Genomic DNA, 19,464 nt, shown 5'->3' with positions numbered 1-19,464 from the left:
TGTGCCCAGCCTGGAATGCTATTTAGTTTTCAGAGTTTCACAGAAAGATCCAAGAGTTTTAAAAAGCTGAGGCCGGGGAATTGCTTGAACCCCGGAGGAGGTTGCAGTGAGCTGAGATCCGGCCACTGCACTCCAGCCTGGGCGACAGAGAGAGACTCTGTCTCAAAAAAAAAAAAAAAAAAGAACATGCCACCCCAAAATATGCTGCTGTTGCACATTGATTATTGTGATCTGAAGGCACCTGCGATACAGCAGCTATATGAAGGGCTCTCTGACCTTCCCCTTTCTATTTAAAAGCAAGTCATAAAATTTCCCATGAGAAAGAAGCCATCCCTGTACCAGGAAAAGAATAACATTTTTATGACGGGAGACTGGAAATTAATGCTAAAATGGGTCTGCAGAAACAAACCTGTTAAAATAATCCTTATCTTCTGCTAATTTTACCCATATTTTTCCTAGTCACTTTTCTACAGTTTGTCAAGCTTAAATCCCTTTTCCTCTGTCTCATCACTTCCCTACAAACGTATCATTCTTTGTTTTCTTAAAAAAAAAAAAAGGCATGTAAACTGTTGGTCCTATCAACTTCATTTTTCCTTTGCTCCCAAGTGCATGTAAAAATGTTAAATAAAATTTGTGTGCTTTCTTCCTGTTTACTTGTCTTATGTTCATTTAATTCACAGGCACAGCTACTTCCAAAGAGGGCAGAAAAAGTTTTTCCTTTTCTATAGTTTCAAGGAAGATTTATTCAGTTAGCGATTTTCTAAGTTTTTAACAACCCAAATGAGTGGTACTAAGCCATTTATAACACAGCGCAGCTTTGTTCTTTAAGCCTAAAGTTTGCCTGAAGGACTTGCTCTTCTATTTGAAGATGGGGCTGGAAACCCTTCCTCCAGTCTACAATCTGCCTCCTTTTCACCTCCAGCCTTGTTAAGCACCTTTCAGGGAAATCCACTGAGCTTAAATTGGCTTTGACTGGGATGCTTTTTTTTTTTTTTTTTTTTTCCCCTTTAAGACAGACTCTCGTTCTATCACCCAGGCTGGAGAGCAGTGGCACCATCTCTGCTCACTACAACCTCTGCCTCCTCAGTTCAAGCAATTCTCCTGCCTCAGACTCCTGAGTAACTGGGATTACAGGCGCCCACCACCACGCCAGGCTAATTTTTGTATTTTTAGCAGAGACGAGAGTTTCACCATGTTGGCCAGGATGGTTTCGAACTCCTGACCTCAAATGATCCACCTGCCTCGGCCTCCCAAAGTTCTGGGATTACAGGCATGAGCCACTGTGCCCAGCCTGGAATGCTATTTAGTTTTCAGAGTTTCACAGAAAGATCCAAGAGTTTTAAAAAGCTGAGGCCGGGGAATTGCTTGAACCCAGGAGGCGGAAGTTGCAGTGAGCCAAGATTGCGCCTTGCACTCCAGCCTGGTGACAGGGCAAGATTCAGTCTCAAAAAAAAAAAAAAAATTCCTTCAATTACCTCACAGATAGTTTGTAAGAAATAAAAGTCAAAGTCAGAAGACCAGCTATTAATAGTGGTCAATAAAATAAAACCAGGGATGAAATTGATATTTTACACGAAGAATGAACATGGTTCATTCTCTTCAAGCTCTAACTCCTTAGTCAACAAATAAGCTAGTCATGCAAAAACAAAACAACAACAAAAACCTAATATAAATGTATTTCCCAAAGCTTCCAAGTGGCTGAAACAGCTAGAAGAGGATTTGAGTGCATTTTCACACACATGAAGAAAACTATCAAGGAAAAGACCTTTTGATGTGTTACAAACTATTACCGGTAAACAAGGAATCAGCAAAAATCCCTGAAATGAACGATGAAATCTCAGTGTTCTTTCAAAAATTTTTTATTGGGGAAACATGCAGTGTTGAACAGTTAGCGCTTTTTGTTCTCTTTGTGCCACAATTACTGGAAATACTTTATATTTTCGGGTTTTTTTCTTCTTCACAGTTAAGGGGGGAAATTATTCTTTTATACTGCTTTCAAGCCAGGCTGAGTCAGTATTGTACCTGGAAGGAAATGGCTAAGACTCTGGGAGTCGTTTTATTTCCCCCAAGTTAAAATACATACGTTGTTGGAGGATTTATCAGCTAAAAAGCAACGTTTGACTCTTTCATACAGTGTTACGTAACTTCCTGAAAATGTCAGAACATCTTAAGTAGGCAGCATGCCTGGCAAGAACATCTCCCTCCCTGAGTGTAATAAATTTACTTCCCAAGTCTGAGAGCTTTTTCAGAGTCATGTAAAAAGCCACAGTTTGCTTGTTAGTTAACTTAGGACCCCAAAACATGTATGTAAGCTTTCATTCTTCAGTTTTACAAGGCCATACATCTATCTTACACTACTGTGACTGTTATACAAACATATAACACCCCCAGGCTGCACACGTGGTGGTGGTTGGAGTATGGACATATGGGGAGAATCACTGTTCCAAAAAGGCAAAGACCAGGAAAGATCAATTTGGTAGTGGGGTAACATCAAACCCAATTTTCTCACTCAACTTTATTAAAAGCAGTTGGCTCATGACTTGTGCTAGGCAAGCAATGTTATTTATTTAAAAAGCAATTCTCAGTGGGCTCCCCTTCAGGTTATTCTCTACATAAGTCTGTAATTTTAAGTACTTCCTTTCTTTAATGAATACTTTAATGAATGTAATTTTAAGTACTTCCTTTCTTTAATGAATAGGGCAAATGGTATTTGCCCTACTGACTTTTCACTTTGATAACCTTATTAGTATCAGAAGCAAGTTAGCTGTAGACGGATTAAAAGTGTGTTCTCATTTTTCTAACAAAAACAGGATACTGTAGATACATTTCAAATTTCAGTTATCCAAAAATGTGGCCCTTCTATACTTTCTAGTGGCAGATACAAGAGATCAGTGAGGCCTTGAAAGTCACGTTACAAACACGAACATATGTTCAATCTCTTGTATTAAGTTTTGCAAAAAACTACCAGGCATCCACCACTTACCTCATTTTTTGCAACTGTTAAGAAAATTGCCCGATACACAATCCTTTTGAAAACTGTAAAGCTGGGCCATTTCTGTGGTCAGTTATGTACCTTTTCTTGAATTTTCTAGGTCAATAACTGCAGAATACAGTAGTAATACCCTATCTTTAGCCACACTTAGAGCTTTAGGGCAGGGAAATTCCTTTTAAGATCATCTCTATTGTGCTGGATTTAACGAAGTACCCAAAATCTTTATACTACATGTAATGGGTTCGAAACAGATTAAGCAGCAGGATGGAAGCTTAGTATTCTTGTTTTTGAAGTAAAATAAAGCCTCCCAAATGCCTCCTTTTGTTCGTTGTCTTCTTCCTCATCCTTCTAACCACTTTCCTAGCACTGGAGTAATAGCCAGGCAATGTAATACAGTACTTCAAGCTTTACAGTATACTGTTATGTGCAGCATTGCCTAGTGAGAGAAAGAAAAAATTAAAAACAGAAAGAACGAGAGAAACCTCTTGTTGGAAAGTTCCTGCAGTAAAAGTGAAACCTATGGTATTGACTATCTTTACAACTATGAACAACTTTTCAATTCTGAGAAAATCAAGGTATCAGTGGGCCAGTGCACCCTTCAATACTGCACGTCTTCACCTCCCTTTAATCTTTTTAACAGCTACTAGCTGACCCAGATGCCCGCTTAGTTGCCTGTAGCAACCACCAGGTCCAACACACCTCAAGCCAGCTTAGAGTCACTAGCCGCCTCTCCTCCGTCTTCCAGAGGCCGAGGGAGGAGAGGCAGCGGGGAGTGGGGCGCGAACGCCACACCTCCATGAGGGGCGGTGCTGCTTCCCGACCACCATTTCCGCAGAGGCAGGGCAAGAGGCGGGCCACGGGCGACGTCATTCAGAAAAGCCGCCCTGATTGGAGGGAAGGAGGGGGAGTCTAGTTTCCCTGGTGACGGGTTGTCCGGTGGTCGCCTGGTAACCGGTCGTGGCTGTACTGGCAGCTGCAGGGCTGGCGGCTTAGGCCGCAGAGGTCTGTGGGCCTGAGCCCGCGCTGCACTCTCTCCGTACTGCGATGACTGCTGACCTGGCCGTCGTCACGACGTCGGGTTTGGAAGATGGGGTGCCTAGGTCCCGTGGCGAAGGGACCGGGGAAGTGGTCGTGGAGAGGGGGCCCGGCGCGGCCTACCACATGTTCGTGGTGATGGAGGACTTGGTGGAGAAGCTGAAGCTGCTCCGCTACGAGGAGGAGTTCCCCCGGAAGAGCAACCTGAAGGCCCCGTCCAGGTGGGTGCCGGTGTCCCCAAGCGCCTGGGTGCCTGCTAGCCTCCAGGGAGACGCCCTCCGTGGTCCTGCTGGGAACCAATTCCGTGAGAGCGGGTTAGCAGTTCCTTGCCTCCGTCTTCCTAGCCAGGGAAGGGCACTTCACTCCAAACTCCGGGGAGGTCCGTGGAGCTCACGCAGCCCTAACCTGGTATTTTTGTAGAGAGAATAAATAAGTTTTGGAACGGCGGAAAGGATTGGAAGACAGCTTCCCTGTTTTTTGTTGTTGTTGTTTTTTAACACACACACATTACCACAAAACACAAACTATATTTTCTGATTGTAAAGATAAAACAAATACTCATTGTAGAAAACTCAGAAAAACACAAGAAAATGTCTAGAAAAATTATAAAACCGCCCAAAATCTCGTCTCCAGAGAGGAACGCCATTATCACTTAAGGCTTTTTTTCTAGTTTGGGGTTTTTTTTGTCGTTGTTGTTTATGACCCTGTTTATACAACTGGGGACCGTGGGTACTTACGACCCTGTTAAGGAGCACTTTAAATGCGGCTAGTACATTTGTTAACTACTTGCTATGGTTTAAAAGACTTCTGCCTTTGCAATAACCATACTCTCAGAAACTGAAAAGTGGAAAAGACGAATGACAACTATTGAATTGTCCCCCGATCATAGAACCTAAAGTTCTACCCTTGTTCTGGTGGGGGAGAAGTCCAACATATCCTGAAAGCAATGCCATTACTTGCTGAGGGTAGTGGTCGGCTAGGACCTTCTCCTCAAATCACTGTAGCTTAGCCAGATAAATCAGTTTTATAGCTTTTCTTTCACTTTAATACTTACATTTATTTTATTCCATAAAAGGCAATCAATGCTAAGAATCTATAGTACTTAATGTCTACAGCCAGGCTCAAATAATTTCCCTTGATAGTTTTAATCTCATTCCACTGCTCTCTTCCAATAAATTGAATTGAAAGATATGTAGGCTTTATGTAAACTGTTCATATTAAATTAGTACATAGTCGGAGAAAAGATAAAGGAAAAAAGTAGTGTTGCTTGATCCATGTTAGAAAAGGTAGTCCTGGGATTATTAAAGTGAATCGATCAGGATAGTATAGACAACCAACATTTCCTGTATTAATAAAAATGCATTTTTTTCCAAGTGTATTTTTCAAATGAAAAGAAAATGACCTTAAGATTCTGTTGATGTCATCTCTGTGTCTTCAGGGGTTCAGCAGGATACTTGGAATCATGGATTTGTGTGGGAATATCCTAGTCTAATGGTTCTCAAAGTGTGATCACCAGACCAACAGCATCAGCATCACCTGGGCACTTACTAGACCTGAAATGCCTCAGACCCTTTCCCAGGTCTATCTACCTTTTCAGTAATTATAAGGATGGGGCCTAGTGGTCTGTTTCAGTAAGTCTTCCAGATGATTCTGATGGACACTAATATTTGAGAACCACTGTCCTAGGTTTACAGTATCTATTGGTGTTCATTCCTCTGCCCTAGAGAAGTTATCTGCCAATAAGGAAAAGATGACTTTTTGGTGGGTAGCTGCTTTGAAAGGATAGTGAGCATATACCTGGAAGGACTTCATGGCCTTTTTTCTTCCCAGCTTTCTGTTATCTTGCAGAACATTTACACTTATCCTGCAGGATAAAGTTTGGGAAACATGAAGGAGTACACAACTGATTTTTATGACAATGATTATAATAGTTGTAAATACATTGCAAACATAATAATGATAGCTACACATGAACAAGAAAAATAAGATCTTTGATTAAACTGACTTGAATGTTGTTGCTAGTGAGTTTTATTCCTATAATGTTTAGGTATCAATCATACTGATCCTCGTAGAACTGTGTTTAGTAGACCAGGGGATTAAGCAAGAGCCCACAGACGTTTTTTAGATTGGTGATGTGACATTCACAGTTTCTTAATCCTGACTACACCTTATAAACATGTAGAAAGCTTTTGAAATATACCCCATACTGGGTCTGCACTCACTGAAGTTCTGATTTAATTCATTCATGAGGGAAGAAGCAATGTTTGGCCAAGTACCAGTATTTTTATTAGCTCCTCAGGTGATTGAATATGCAGCCAAGATAAAAACAAATGTTTACCATAGGTGATAGTTTAGAAAGAGTAAAAATGCATAATGAGTAATCTTTTGAGATCTCTTTTAAACTCTGAGGTTCTTCCAGATTACCATTTTCATTAATAAGGTACTAACGTATTATTACTGACACTTAAATCATTTTGGCAAAAACTCTACATGCTCTGTACTCTAACATGCACTACATTTCGCCGGTGTAAGGTCTTTGATCTAATATTTTGGGTACAGTAGTAATTGCGCTAATCCTGATGATTTAAAAAATTTAATGTGAGTGCTGTGGATTACTGGAAACTTGAAAGGGTGAATTATCGAGGCCTTTTGATTTGATGCCCATTTGGGGGGAAGAAAGATTGCTGGACAGTTGTGAATTCGGCCCTATTAGTTATTATAGACTTACTTGCATTATTTCACATACACCCCCATTCCTCCTTGTTTTGAAACAGACACTATTTTGCACTGCCTACCAACCCTGGTGAACAGTTCTACATGTTTTGTACTCTTGCTGCTTGGTTGATTAATAAAGCAGGACGTCCCTTTGAGCAGCCTCAAGAATATGATGACCCTAATGCCACGATATCTAACATATTATCTGAGCTTCGGTCGTTTGTAAGTGTAAACAACCCTTCTTTCTCCATGTTCTTAAGTTATGAATTTTAACACTGATAATTTAATAACAAATGCTAGCCATTTAGATGACTCCTCTGTAAATATAAGTATGAATTTATTTTCAGGTAAAACCTCCTTAAAATAGTTTGTATTATAACATTAATGTCACTTCTGAAAATGTTCAGTATATACTCTTTATTAGCTCAAAGTAATATATACATTATATATATATATATAAAATCTTGATATATCTGAGAGGTAAATTTTGGAATGGTTAATTCTTGATGTAAAAAATGATAATTAAAAATTATACCCTACAAAGTCAAAACACTTTATATTCTGAAAGGGAACTTGTACTTAAGACCATGATAGCAGTTGTGCTTTTTCATTTCTGACTTTTCCTGGGCAGGCAGTAAGATATTTTTGGCACAAATGTTATTAATTTTTGACAAGTGAATCATTCTGTCCTTAACATAGTTATTTAAATAGTTTTACTGGTTTCTTTTCACTCTAATAAGATCAATAATTTGTTCTGCTGCTATGATGTTACTGCCTTTTAATTTGATACATTTAACAATAAAAATCTTTATTTTCAGTATTTTTATGTATCAATAGGTTAAAAAGACTTGAAATGGAATTCTATGAAGCAATGTAATTACAGTTATTGTAAATCATTTGAAAGAAAAGTGATACATCCATTCAGCGGTTCTTTGCTTAAATTTTGACATTTGGAGTATAACTGACAAATAATACCCTGTTTTTTCTTTTGTTTTTCAGGGGAGAACTGCAGATTTTCCTCCTTCAAAATTAAAGTCAGGTTATGGAGAACATGTATGCTATGTTCTTGATTGCTTAGCTGAAGAAGCATTGAAATATATTGGTTTCACCTGGAAAAGGTAAAAAATTACCCAACCTGATAATAGTAATTTTATGTGCATAGCATTTTCCTCTGAGGGTGCAGAGCTATTTAATTGAACATAAAAGAATTATTTCCTTTTGACTATTTTAAATTGAAAATGCCACAGATAATTAAGAAAAGCCAGTATAGACAAAATTAGAATGTCTGATGTCTTCAAAACTAATTCTGATGTGTTACATATTATTGTGCCCCTTCCCTGTTCAAATATGTAATTATTGAAGGTTTAACTGTGACTGTATATCTTTGTAAATTCTGGTTATCATTGGGATGAGCCATATGAAATTACTCGTATTCATCTATTTTTAAACTAAAAAAATGGCAATTTCATATGCTTCAATCCAAACATTATTATTTAGTACAATATAAAGAATGACTACATGGTGCATAATACTTTATTAAATGTCAAGAGAAAATAAGTTATGAGATGTGCTGCTGTATTTAGCATTTTAAAAAACTACTAAATTCATAGCCTAATATATTCTAAATTCACCAGAAGTTGTGGTGTAATATCTCAAACACTATTCTGTTTTGCACTTCCTTTGTTCTTCCTTTGTTTCTCAGCACATCTTATTCCTGGCCTATGTATTGTAATTTGGATAATTTATTTTTTAGTTTTGTTTTTAATTGACACATAACTGTGCAAATTTTGGAGTACAATGTGATGTTTTGATACATGTGTACAATATACAATGATCAAATTAGTGAAATTAACATTCATCATTTCAAACGTTTATCATTTTATTGTGGTGAGAACATTCCAAATCTCTTTGAGCTATTTTCAAATATATATTATTAATTAATATATAATATTGTTAACTGTAGTCACCCTACTGTGCATTGGAGCACTAGAACTTATTCGTTCTAACTGTAACTTTGTACTCACCCACTTTGATCAACTTCTCCCCATCCTCCGTTCCCCCTACCCTTCCCATCCTATGGTAACCACTATTATACTCTCTACTTCTATATTTATCTTTCTGTACCTGGCTTGTTTCACTTGACATAATGTCTTCCATGCTTATACAGATTGCTACAAATGACAGAATTTCATTCTCTTTTATGATTGAATAGTATTCCACTGTGAAAATATACCACATCTTCTTTTTCTATTCAACCTTTTATGGATACTTAGGTTGGATTCCATATCTTGAGTATTGTGAATAGTGCTGCAATAAACATGGGAGTGCAGATATCTCTAACATACCGATTACATTTCTTTCAGATATATAATCGGTAGTGGAATTGTTGGATAATTGAGTAGTGCTATTTTTAGTTTTTTTGAGGCACCTCCATAGTGTTTGCCACAGTGTCTGTACTAATAATTTACATACCCACCAATAGTGTTAAAGGATACCCCCTTCTCCATATCCTCATCAGCCTTTGTTATTTTGAGGGGTGAGGGATTGGGTAATCCCCATTCTAACTGGGGTGAGATGATATCTCATTGTGGTTTTGATTTGCATTTCCCTGATGATTAGTGATGTTGAGCATTTTTGCATATATCTGTTGGCTATTTCTATAGTACTTTTTGAGAAATGTCTATTAAGATCTTTTGCCCATTTTAAAAATTGGACTAGTTTTTGTTGTTTTGCTATTGAGTTGCTTGAGTTTCTTATACATACTGGATGTTAACTTCTTGTCAGATGGGTGGTTTGCAAATATTTTCTCCCATTCTGTGGGCTGTCTCTTCACTCTTTTGATTGTTTCCTTAAGTTTGATGTAATCGTGTTTGTCTATTTTTGCTTTTATTGCCTGTGGTTTTGAGGTCTTATTCAAAAAATTCTTGCCCAGGCCAAAGTCTTGAAGTGTTTTCTCCCACATTTCCTAGTAGTTTCAGTTTCAGATTGTATATTTAAGTCTTTAATCCATTTTGAGTTGGTTTTTATAAGTGGTTAGAGGTAGGAGTCTAGTTTCATTCTTTTGCATGTAGATATCCAGTTTTCCCATTACTGTTTATTTTTCTTTTTTTGTTTTTTAGCATCATTTATTGAAGACACTGTGACTTGGATAACTTATAAGGACTATGTTTAAATGAGGAATAAAAGGAGGGAGTTGAAAAGTAGTCAACATTAGAGAATATATCAGCTATGTAACATGTTAATGAGATAGACATTACATATAGATGAATTTTTTATATCTCTAAATGTCAAAATGAATCCTGGAAGAACATGGCCTTTGAGATATTTTCTAATTAATGAAAAATTAGGAAATTTATTATTTAAGATGATTGATTTAGTTCACAGTATTTTGCATAATAGTAAATGTTGATTTTTGTATTCTGTTAACATGATTGAGGCGTGGGTTTTCATTTTTTACAACAGGGTTTCACTCTGTTGCCCAGGCTAGAATGAACCTCTGCCTGCTGGGCTCAAGCAATCCTCCCACCTCAGCCTCCCACATAGCTGGGACTACAGGTGCACACCACCACTCCCAGCTAATTTTTAATTTTTTTTGTCAAGACGGGGTTTCGCCATGTTGCCCAGGCTGGTCTCAAACTCCTGGTCTCAGGCGGTCCACCCGCCTTGGCCTCCCAAAGTGCTGAGATTATAGATGTGAGCCATCACACCCAGCCAGGTAGAAGTTTTTAATACAGGTTTTCTCTCTAGCTTTGTTACTGGATAAAAAAAGGAAAAAAAAATAAGTTTTCATAAATAAGCCCAAATACATTTGAGTACTTTTAATATAGGAAATGTGTCATTAATCTTGATGAATACATGAGTTTTCAAAGTTTAATGTTAGGACCACTAATTACATTTTGGAAATAAGAAGAAAGCTGGAATCCTCCTATCCTCCTTTTTTTTTTTTTTTTTTTTTTGAGACGGAGTGTTGCTCTGTCGCCCGGGCTGGAGTGCAGTAGCCGGATCTCAGTTCACTGCAAGCTCCGCCTCCCGGGTTTACGCCATTCTCCTGCCTCAACCTCCTGAGTAGCTGGGACTACAGGTGCCCGCCACCTCGCCTGGCTAGATTTTTGTATTTTTTAGTAGAGAAAGGGTTTCACCGTGTTAGCCAGGATGGTCTTGATCTCCTGACCTCGTGATCCGCCCGTCTTGGCCTCCCAAAGTGCTGGGATTACAGGCTTGAGCCACCGCGCCCGGCCTGGAATCCTTCTTATTACCTATGTTAAAATAAACTTCAGGTTGATCAAAGGTGTAAATGTGAAAAGTAAAACTATAGAAGTATTAAAAGACCAGAGGAGTATAGGGGTTGTAGTACGACAGAAAGCCTCAAATGTATGATGTTAAAGCTAGGGTCTGTGCAAGAAAAGGTTACCAACTCTATCTAATAAGAACTGTAACAATCTTGAATAGCCAAGATTCTAAGTAATACACTAGGGGAATAATTTTTGAAAGGTTAGCCAAACATTAATTTTCTTAGTATACAAAAAGCCAAAAAATAAAGGGTATAAATAGACATTTCACCACTAAAGAAGTGCAAATAACCAATTAAAATATGAAAAGATGTTCAATCACTTTCATGCCAAAGAAATGCAGTTAAAACAAGAATGAGATTTTTTTCACGTGGTTGATGTGCTAAAATTAAAGTTTGTATTATTTATCATATTGGTGAATATATGGAAATGGAGTCACTCTCCTTCAGTATTGTTTGGAGTCTAAATTAGGGTAACATTTTGGAAGCCAATTTTGGCAGTGTATAGCAAAACAATAACATGTACAAAGTTGTTTACCCAGCTATTTCACTTGAACAAATTTATTCTGAGCCGTATGTGTAATGATAAATGTACAAAGATGATCTTTGCAATATTGTCTAGCAAAATAATTAGAAGCCTCCACGTTCAGTCATAGGCTGCCAGTTACATTAATTATGGTACTGATTGTTCAATGAAATACAGTGCAGGTATGTAAAACATAATGAGAAATACATATGTATTTAAATATGGTGTATTGGTGAGAAGCATTAAATTGGGTAACACCATGCATAGTATCGTCTCATTTTTTTATAAATTTGAAGATAACCACTTTTGCTTTTTACATAGAAAGTTTTAGGAAAAATACATGAAACATTTAACAGTGATTATGGAAGTGGAGTGAAAAAGGACAAAACCTGGCGTAGAAGAGATAATATTTGCATTATGATTTTTTGTCTTACTAAATATTAAACTTACCATCTCATGTTTAACCTTATTATTTTAGACCAATATACCCAGTAGAAGAATTAGAAGAAACTGTTGCAGAAGATGATGCAGAATTAACATTAAATAAAGTGGATGAAGAATTTGTGGTATGTGTGTAGCTGAACTTTCTGTTCATTTTCACCTTTCGACCACTTTCCATTCTCTTAATTTCCCCCAGACTTCCATTATCTGGAATATATTTTATTTCATTGTTTCTAAAGAAGAAAAGCTTTTAAATACAGTGCCGAGTATCATCATTTAGACTTTTGATTAAGTTAATGTTTGTATTCTCTAATGATTGAGGTCTGAATTTTAGCAGAGGTTCTTAAACTCTTCAGGGAAATATATACCACTAGTTATATGAGTAAATACTTTAATAACAACCCTTCATGATGTTAAATAGACTGTGACTAATAAATAATTTAAAACAGAACAAAAGAATTTAGGATTAATAAATTCTGCTTTATATGCATACCATTTATTTCTAAGGAATTCCTTTATTCATCTACAATTAGGATGAATAGGAATTTTTTTAATGCTTTTAAATAATCAACATTATTTAAGTTGTTTGGCAGAATCTGCGCCTTTTTATATGTTTTATATGCCATCCATAGTGTGTAGCTAAAGATGACAGAGACAAAAGAACTTTTTCTCAAGATAGTTCTCAGAACTTGAATTAGATTGACCCTGGTACTTTAGGGAGTATACATGTGATTTGAAGCAGAAATGGTGGGGAAAAAACAACTTTAGAGTATACAGCTGACCCTTGAGCAATGTGGGGGTTATGGGCATCAGTCCCTACACAGTTGAAAATCCACATATAACTTTGGACTCCCAAAAACTTTACTAATAGCCTACTGTTGACTTGAAGCCTTACCAATAACATAAACAGTTAACACATATTTTGTATATGTATTATATATTGTATTCTTACACTAAAAGTAAGCTAGAGAAAAGAAAATGTTACTAAGTAAGCCATAAGGGAGAGAAAACATATATACTATCAAGTGGAGGTGGATAATCATAAAAGTATCTTCCCTGTCTTCATATTGAGTAGCCTAAGGAAGAAGAGCAAGAGGAAGGGTTGGTCTTGCTGTCTCAGGGGTGGCAGAAATGAAAGAAAATTTGTGTTTAAGTGGACCCATGCAGTTCAAACCCATGTTGTTCAAGGGTCAACTATATTTTGCTGTCATAAATCAACTAAAATTTTTGGGTAATTTTTAAAATCAATAGATAATTAGTTTAACATAAGTAATTGAAATTTGGCATTGAAGTTAGTATAGAATTTAAGTTAGTATATGCTATGGAGGTTTTAATCACTGCAAAATTTTAATAGCAAATACTGAAAAATAACCATTAAATAGATTAGATGCTATCTGAATAAAATATTATAAAGCCATTTGTATTAGTCCATTTTGTGTTGCTATGAAGGAATACTTGAGACGCTGGGTAAGTTATAAAGAAAAGAAGTTTATTTTGGCTCACAGTTTTGCAGACCATACCAGAAGTGTAGCACCAGCATCTGCTTCTGGTGAGGGCCTCAGGAAGCTTACAACCATGGTAAGACAAAGTGGGAGCAGGCATCTCACATGACCAGAGAAGGAGCAGAGGAAGGGAGAAGGACCAGAGACAAAGGAGGGGACATATATATCCAAACTATATCACCATTAAAAATTGTTGGGTGGGCATACTGGCTCATACCTGTAATCCTAGCACTTCGGGAAGCAGTGGGAGGATTGCTTCAGGCCAGGAGTTTGAGACCAACCTGGGCAATGTAATGAGTCCTCATCTCTACCAAAAAGAAAAAAGAAAAAAATGCCGGGCATGGTGATGCATGCCTGTAGTCCTAACTACTCAGGAGGCTGAGGTGGGAAGATCGCTTGAGCCCAGGAGTTTTAAAGTGCAGTAAGCCATGATCATGCCACTCCACTACAGCCTGAGTGACAGAGCAAGACCCTGTCTCTACAAAAAAAAAGTTTACAAAGTTTACAAAGAAAAATACAAAGTTATTGACATGGGAATGTAACTTATACTATATGCTATAGAATTAACTGAGAGGATTCCAAATTTTATGTTGTTATAACATTACATAAAATATGGTAAAAATAAATATATTAGCATTCATTATATTTGGGTAGGAGAATTATGAATGATTGTTTTCTATGTTTTGTATTTTTAAGGTTTTAACATGTATTTTCAATAGCAATGTAAATAAACCTTATTTAAACAATATATGTAAAAAAAGATGACTGTTATTTACAGAAGGAAAAAGACCATTGTAAAACTTGTCAATATGAAAGATACTTTTTAATGTGATGAATTTTGAAAGTCAAGACAAAGATATGTTCATTCATTCTGCATATACTTATTAAGCACTTGTTATGTAGCAGGCAGTGGGCAAGGCCCTGGCTGTGTAGCATATGCCAAAGCTTTGAAGGCAGGAAGAAGCTTAGCATCATCAAGGAACTAAGAGAAAACTACTATGGCCAGAGCTCCTACGTGAGGGAGAGGGTGGCATAAGATTAACTGGGAAGATAGACCGAGTTCAGATTGTTTTGGGCATGAAAAGTAGTTTAGACTTTATTCTTTGTGTAACAGATCTTTCCATTCAAGCTCAGAAATTAAGTACTCATATATTCCCAGTTGTTCACCTTATTTATTCTCTCATCTTCTTAATAACTATTTAATAGTTATGAATAATTTATGAACAGATACCTGGTTCTAGTACATTAATATTTAACTTTAAAGGCATATAGCTAAAAACTGCTAGTCTGGGGAATAAAGAAAAACCCACTAGTCAGAAGAAAAATATCTGCAAGGGCAGAAACTATGTGTAATTTTTCTTATTGTTGTGTGTCCAGCGTATTGTGCAGGGCCTGGTGCATAGTACATACTCATTAAATATTTGACCATAAAATCAAACTGTCAACACATTGTTGTGTAACATTTAGAAACTATAGCTCATTTTAAAGCTGGGAACCCTTTAAAGTTCAAGGCACCATTATTGGGGGTGTGAATTTAGAGAAATATACTGGAAAGCAGCCTCTTCACACATTTCTTCCCAGCCATGAGGTGAAGACCTTCTACTATCGTAAGAGTAAACTGAAGGCCTTCCTCAAAGGGGTTGGCCCTGAGGCTCTTCATTCCCTTGCATCATGTCTCTTTAATTTCTTTTCTTCTTTATTGTCATCATATTATTCTAAGGAGCCCTCTGTTACTTCTACTCTTTTCTTTAAGGTGGACTGGGTCACCACCAGGAAGCCTTTTGATGGTGGGATATTACATGATTCTGTTGTCTGAGTTTGTGCCATTGCTCAAGGATGGTGAAGGTTGGCCAGGTGCGGGGGCTCACACCTGTAATTCCAGTACTTTGGGAGGCTGGGGTGGGCTGATCACTTGAGGGTAGGAGTTTGAGATTAGCCTGGCTAACATGATGAAACCCCATCTCTACAAAAATACCAAAGTTAGCCAGGCGTGGTGGTGTGTGCTTGTAGTCCCAGCTACTTGGGAGGCTGAGGCAAGAGAATTGTTTGAACCAGGAGTTGGAGATTGCAGTTAACCAAGATTGCACCACTGTACTCCGGCCTAGGCAACAGAGTAAGACTCTTGTCTCAAAAAAAAAAAAAGATTATTTCTCACAGTCAAAGTTCTGCTATAATCATCTAGAAACTAGAAATCTTTAATTTTGGATTGCCCATATCAAGCTAGGACACATTAATAATTATTTTTATAAATATGTTGGGGTCATAACACAAAATATTCCCACCTATTGTACATGATCATATCCATAGTAATTGGCAGTCAGAATTAAGAAGGCATATTAGACTAATAGTAGGAAATTTTTGACTGCCTTCTGACTTACTGAAATTAGAATCCTCATGTATTCTAATAGCTTAACAAAACAATTTTCTAAGCCTGTTTACATTTGAATTCCTCTTAAATGCTCTCTTAATAATACTTAGTAACTTAATCCTTTTTCTATGAATTAGTTTGGATTTTTCAGAGGAATAGAACCAATAGGATGTACACACACACACACACACACACACACACACACACACACACACACGTATAGAAAAAGACTAAGGAATTGGCTCACATGGTTATGGAGGCTGAGAAGTCCCAAGATCCACAGTTATCAAGCTGGAGACCCAGAAGAGCTGATGGTAGTTCCAGTTTGAGTCTGAAGGCCTGAGGACCAGGAGAGCTGAGCTGATAGTTTGTTTCAGTCTGAGTCAGAGGGCAAGAGAAGACTAATGTCTTCAGTGACAATGAGGCAAAGATGATAAATTCTCTTTCTCAGCTTTTTTGTTCTATTCAGCCCTTCAGTGGATTGAATAAAGCCCATGCGCATTGGTGATGACAATCTGCTTTACTCAGTCTACTGATTCAATTATTTATTGCATCCAGAAACACCCTCACAGACACACTCTGAATAATGTTTAACCAACACCAAGGCACCTTGTGGCTCAGTCAAATTGACACATAAAATTAACTATCAAAAGTCGACCCCATGTCACCTTACCACCCATATACATCTTCTTAAACCATAATCTTCAAATAAAGACCATACATAGCATGGTTATAATTTCATCTAATAGAATATAACTGCTCTGCATACAACAGATATTGCTCTAATTCCTTCTCCAGAAGAGGAGATAAAGTCCATAAGTGATATCTACTCTTCTCCCTGATATCACTTAAATATTACAAAAGTAATAATACTTAAATACTATGATATAAAGTCAGTACATCTATGTTACATGATAAGGGAATAAGAGTAAAGAAAACAAAAACACATACAGATATATTCATAACAATTAGGAAATATTCATGACAATCACAATTCTTATTTCTGTAACTGGTCACATGCTTGTAGTTGTTTTTATAACTACCATTTTTCACTACCTATTCTGTATTCCCCTTGCCTTCAGTAAGCACCTCAGCTGGTTATAGTTCTTTACCTGGTGGGGTGACTCGGATCTTTATTGCTGAAGTGTCTGAGCCGTTAAGTAGACCTGCCTGGATTTGGTTGTTGTAGTTTTCTGTTGATTTTTAGTCACAGGGCATGATAATACCATGCCTTAAAAGATCTCCTGTATTTTAGAATACTCTTCCTTCCATTTTGGAGTAGTCCAGTGTCCTGTTAATAGGATCAGTCATGCCAGCCAATACAGTAATTGCCTTCTTTGCCATGTTGATTTAGAGGTATGAGGAGCCCAAAGTGGCCAGGTGGCAGTCTTAATTTCTGTTCAATCAAATCGTTGTTGTATCTTCTGGTTGAAGAATTCTTCCTTTTGGAACTAAGACCCCTAAGCCAGCAAAGCATAAGATCATGGGAACAGGAAGCAAGAATTTTGCCAGTGGGCTACTAGGGGTAATAGCAAGTGATTCCACTCCATTTCCACCCCTTGATTCCTGGACCTGTAAATCCTGGCTGTGGGAGAAACGGCACCATATATTGGTTGTTGATTCATTCTAGTACCTAGTATTAAAGCTTTTTACCTATTAGTGTTCAGTCCAGTATAGTTCAACAAGTATCTGTTGATTGCCTATGTAAACAGTACTGATCAGGTTATTGTAAAACCGTTATAAACTTGTCTCTTCTCCCATGGGCATTGAATCATTGACATTTCACTCATTTACTCTGGTTGTTAAGTAGACTCTTACTAGTGCAGACACAGACTAGACTAAGCCATTTGTCAAAAGTGTATACCTCTGCTTCAGTTTTAAGATATAAAGTGATCACTTTTGTCTGCATTTCTGTTCTACTGCCCCACTCTAAAAAAAGTAAACGTCACTGGAGTGTATAGAATCTACATTTATGTTGTTTCTTATTTTATTAAAATGTTTCTGGTTCTCCAAAGTTTAGCATAGTTCTCATACCTTACCTTAGTTGTTCCAGCCCCTATAGTTTCTGAGGAGATATGGGATAGAGCCTTAGAATTTGCATTCTAAGGAATACCTAAGTGATGCTGTTACTGCTGCTTTCAGAACCACACTTGGAGAACCAGTATCTTATATATTTATAAATGGTTGAAGATAAGGATTATCTTTGAAATCTACTACAGCTTTGTACAGTTCTACATATGGAAGTGTTCACCAACTGACATTCTCTTTTTTCTTTATAAAATCATGACTTGAGGACCCAGTTCCATTGTCTTTATTATCGTGTCCTTGAGGTTGAAATATCCTTGTTAAATTTTTGTTACTGACTATGTCACTTGTCACCACAAAGACATATAAAAAAAAGGGGAGCTCATGTTTTGTCCTACATGCTCAGAGAACCTGCTCAGATTCCATATTTACTGCATACTGGGGAGGGAGTTAGTTCTCAAAGGGTCACTTTCTACCCCTGCCCTCTACATCCAATTGGTCTACAGATTAGGATTAGCTTGGCACCCACCTAAACTATCCTTGGTAATAGATTTAAGTACCATGGACCAACCAGTACTGGTAACCATTATTTTATCAAGCTTGAACATACCAGAGATGAGATGTCAAAAATATGTATCAATGTGATTGGTCAGAGCAAATGAGAATATTCTCTGTCTGTCAACCTCTCATTTTTGTCCATTTCAGTCTTATTGCTCAAAAATATCCATTAACTCCTTCTATTTATATCAAATTTGCCAGCCACTTGGTTTGTTTCTTGCTGTTTTTATATTTATCTGTAGTTCTATAGCAATGGCTCTCTTCCTTTCCCTCCCCCCGTTTTTTTCCTTTCTTTATTGACTGCAAAAACGGTGCTATTTAAGTAGTAATACCATCAAAACCTCAAAAAACAGATGAACTGTTAATAATATTTTGCCCTACTTTATGCACACATTCATTAGGCTTTTAAATACCCTTTCTTTCCTACACTAGTCTTTATATCAAGCTTGATATAGCCTAGTATAGCATGTAGGTGAAAACTGGAAATATATTTTTTAATTATAGTTTTTAATAATTTTTTAAAAATTTGTTTATTTTCTAAGGAAGAAGAGACAGATAATGAAGAAAACTTTATTGATCTCAATGTTTTAAAGGCCCAGACATATCACTTGGTAAGTTTCATCAGCTACATGCAGGACCAACAAGCAATCAATGTACATGTTCTGCTGGAAATTTCAATGAGGCCATTGTTTTGTATGCCGTTTGAAAAGTAGCTCTCAAAATTGCTTTCCTATATATAAAATGTTATAATTATAGCAAATGTAGAAACCCAGAGGAGTGAGTGAGGCAGCCTCCTGTCTGTATCATGGAAAATTGACACAGTGCTACTCATGCAGACTGAAAATAATTTGCCTGGTGGCATTTTTTATTATGAAAAGACATCAAGTATTCTATTTCAAGTTATTTTCCATTTTAATAGGCCAAGATTTAATGATCTTGGTTATAGGAAAATCTTTAAATTGTAACTCTTTAAATAAAATGGATTAAGACTGGTAGGTATATAGATAAGTAATT

General features: G+C 37.0%; 1 protein-coding gene across 2 annotated transcripts in view; it reads left to right on the top strand.

Moving 5' to 3' along the window:
- The first annotated feature begins 3,788 nt into the window (after nt 1-3,788).
- Nucleotides 3,789-19,464, top strand: part of IFT57 (intraflagellar transport 57) — a 69,615-nt gene continuing 53,939 nt past the window's right edge. The window contains exons 1-5 of one of the 2 annotated variants that reach the window (XM_011932740.1): nt 3,789-4,248; nt 6,802-6,964; nt 7,742-7,860; nt 12,035-12,122; nt 18,993-19,061. In XM_011932740.1, the coding sequence (XP_011788130.1) occupies nt 4,037-4,248; nt 6,802-6,964; nt 7,742-7,860; nt 12,035-12,122; nt 18,993-19,061 (651 nt within the window). In that variant the 5' untranslated portion in view covers nt 3,789-4,036. Of the gene's footprint in view, nt 4,342-6,801; nt 6,965-7,741; nt 7,861-12,034; nt 12,123-18,992; nt 19,062-19,464 lie in introns of both variants that reach the window. The other variant, XM_011932739.1, reaches the window with a different exon arrangement.

The sequence above is a fragment of the Colobus angolensis genome, unplaced genomic scaffold (genome assembly GCF_000951035.1).
Source record: "Colobus angolensis palliatus isolate OR3802 unplaced genomic scaffold, Cang.pa_1.0 Scaffold98, whole genome shotgun sequence".
Lineage (NCBI taxonomy): Eukaryota > Metazoa > Chordata > Mammalia > Primates > Cercopithecidae > Colobus > Colobus angolensis.
This window is presented reverse-complemented; position numbering and strand designations above follow the sequence as displayed.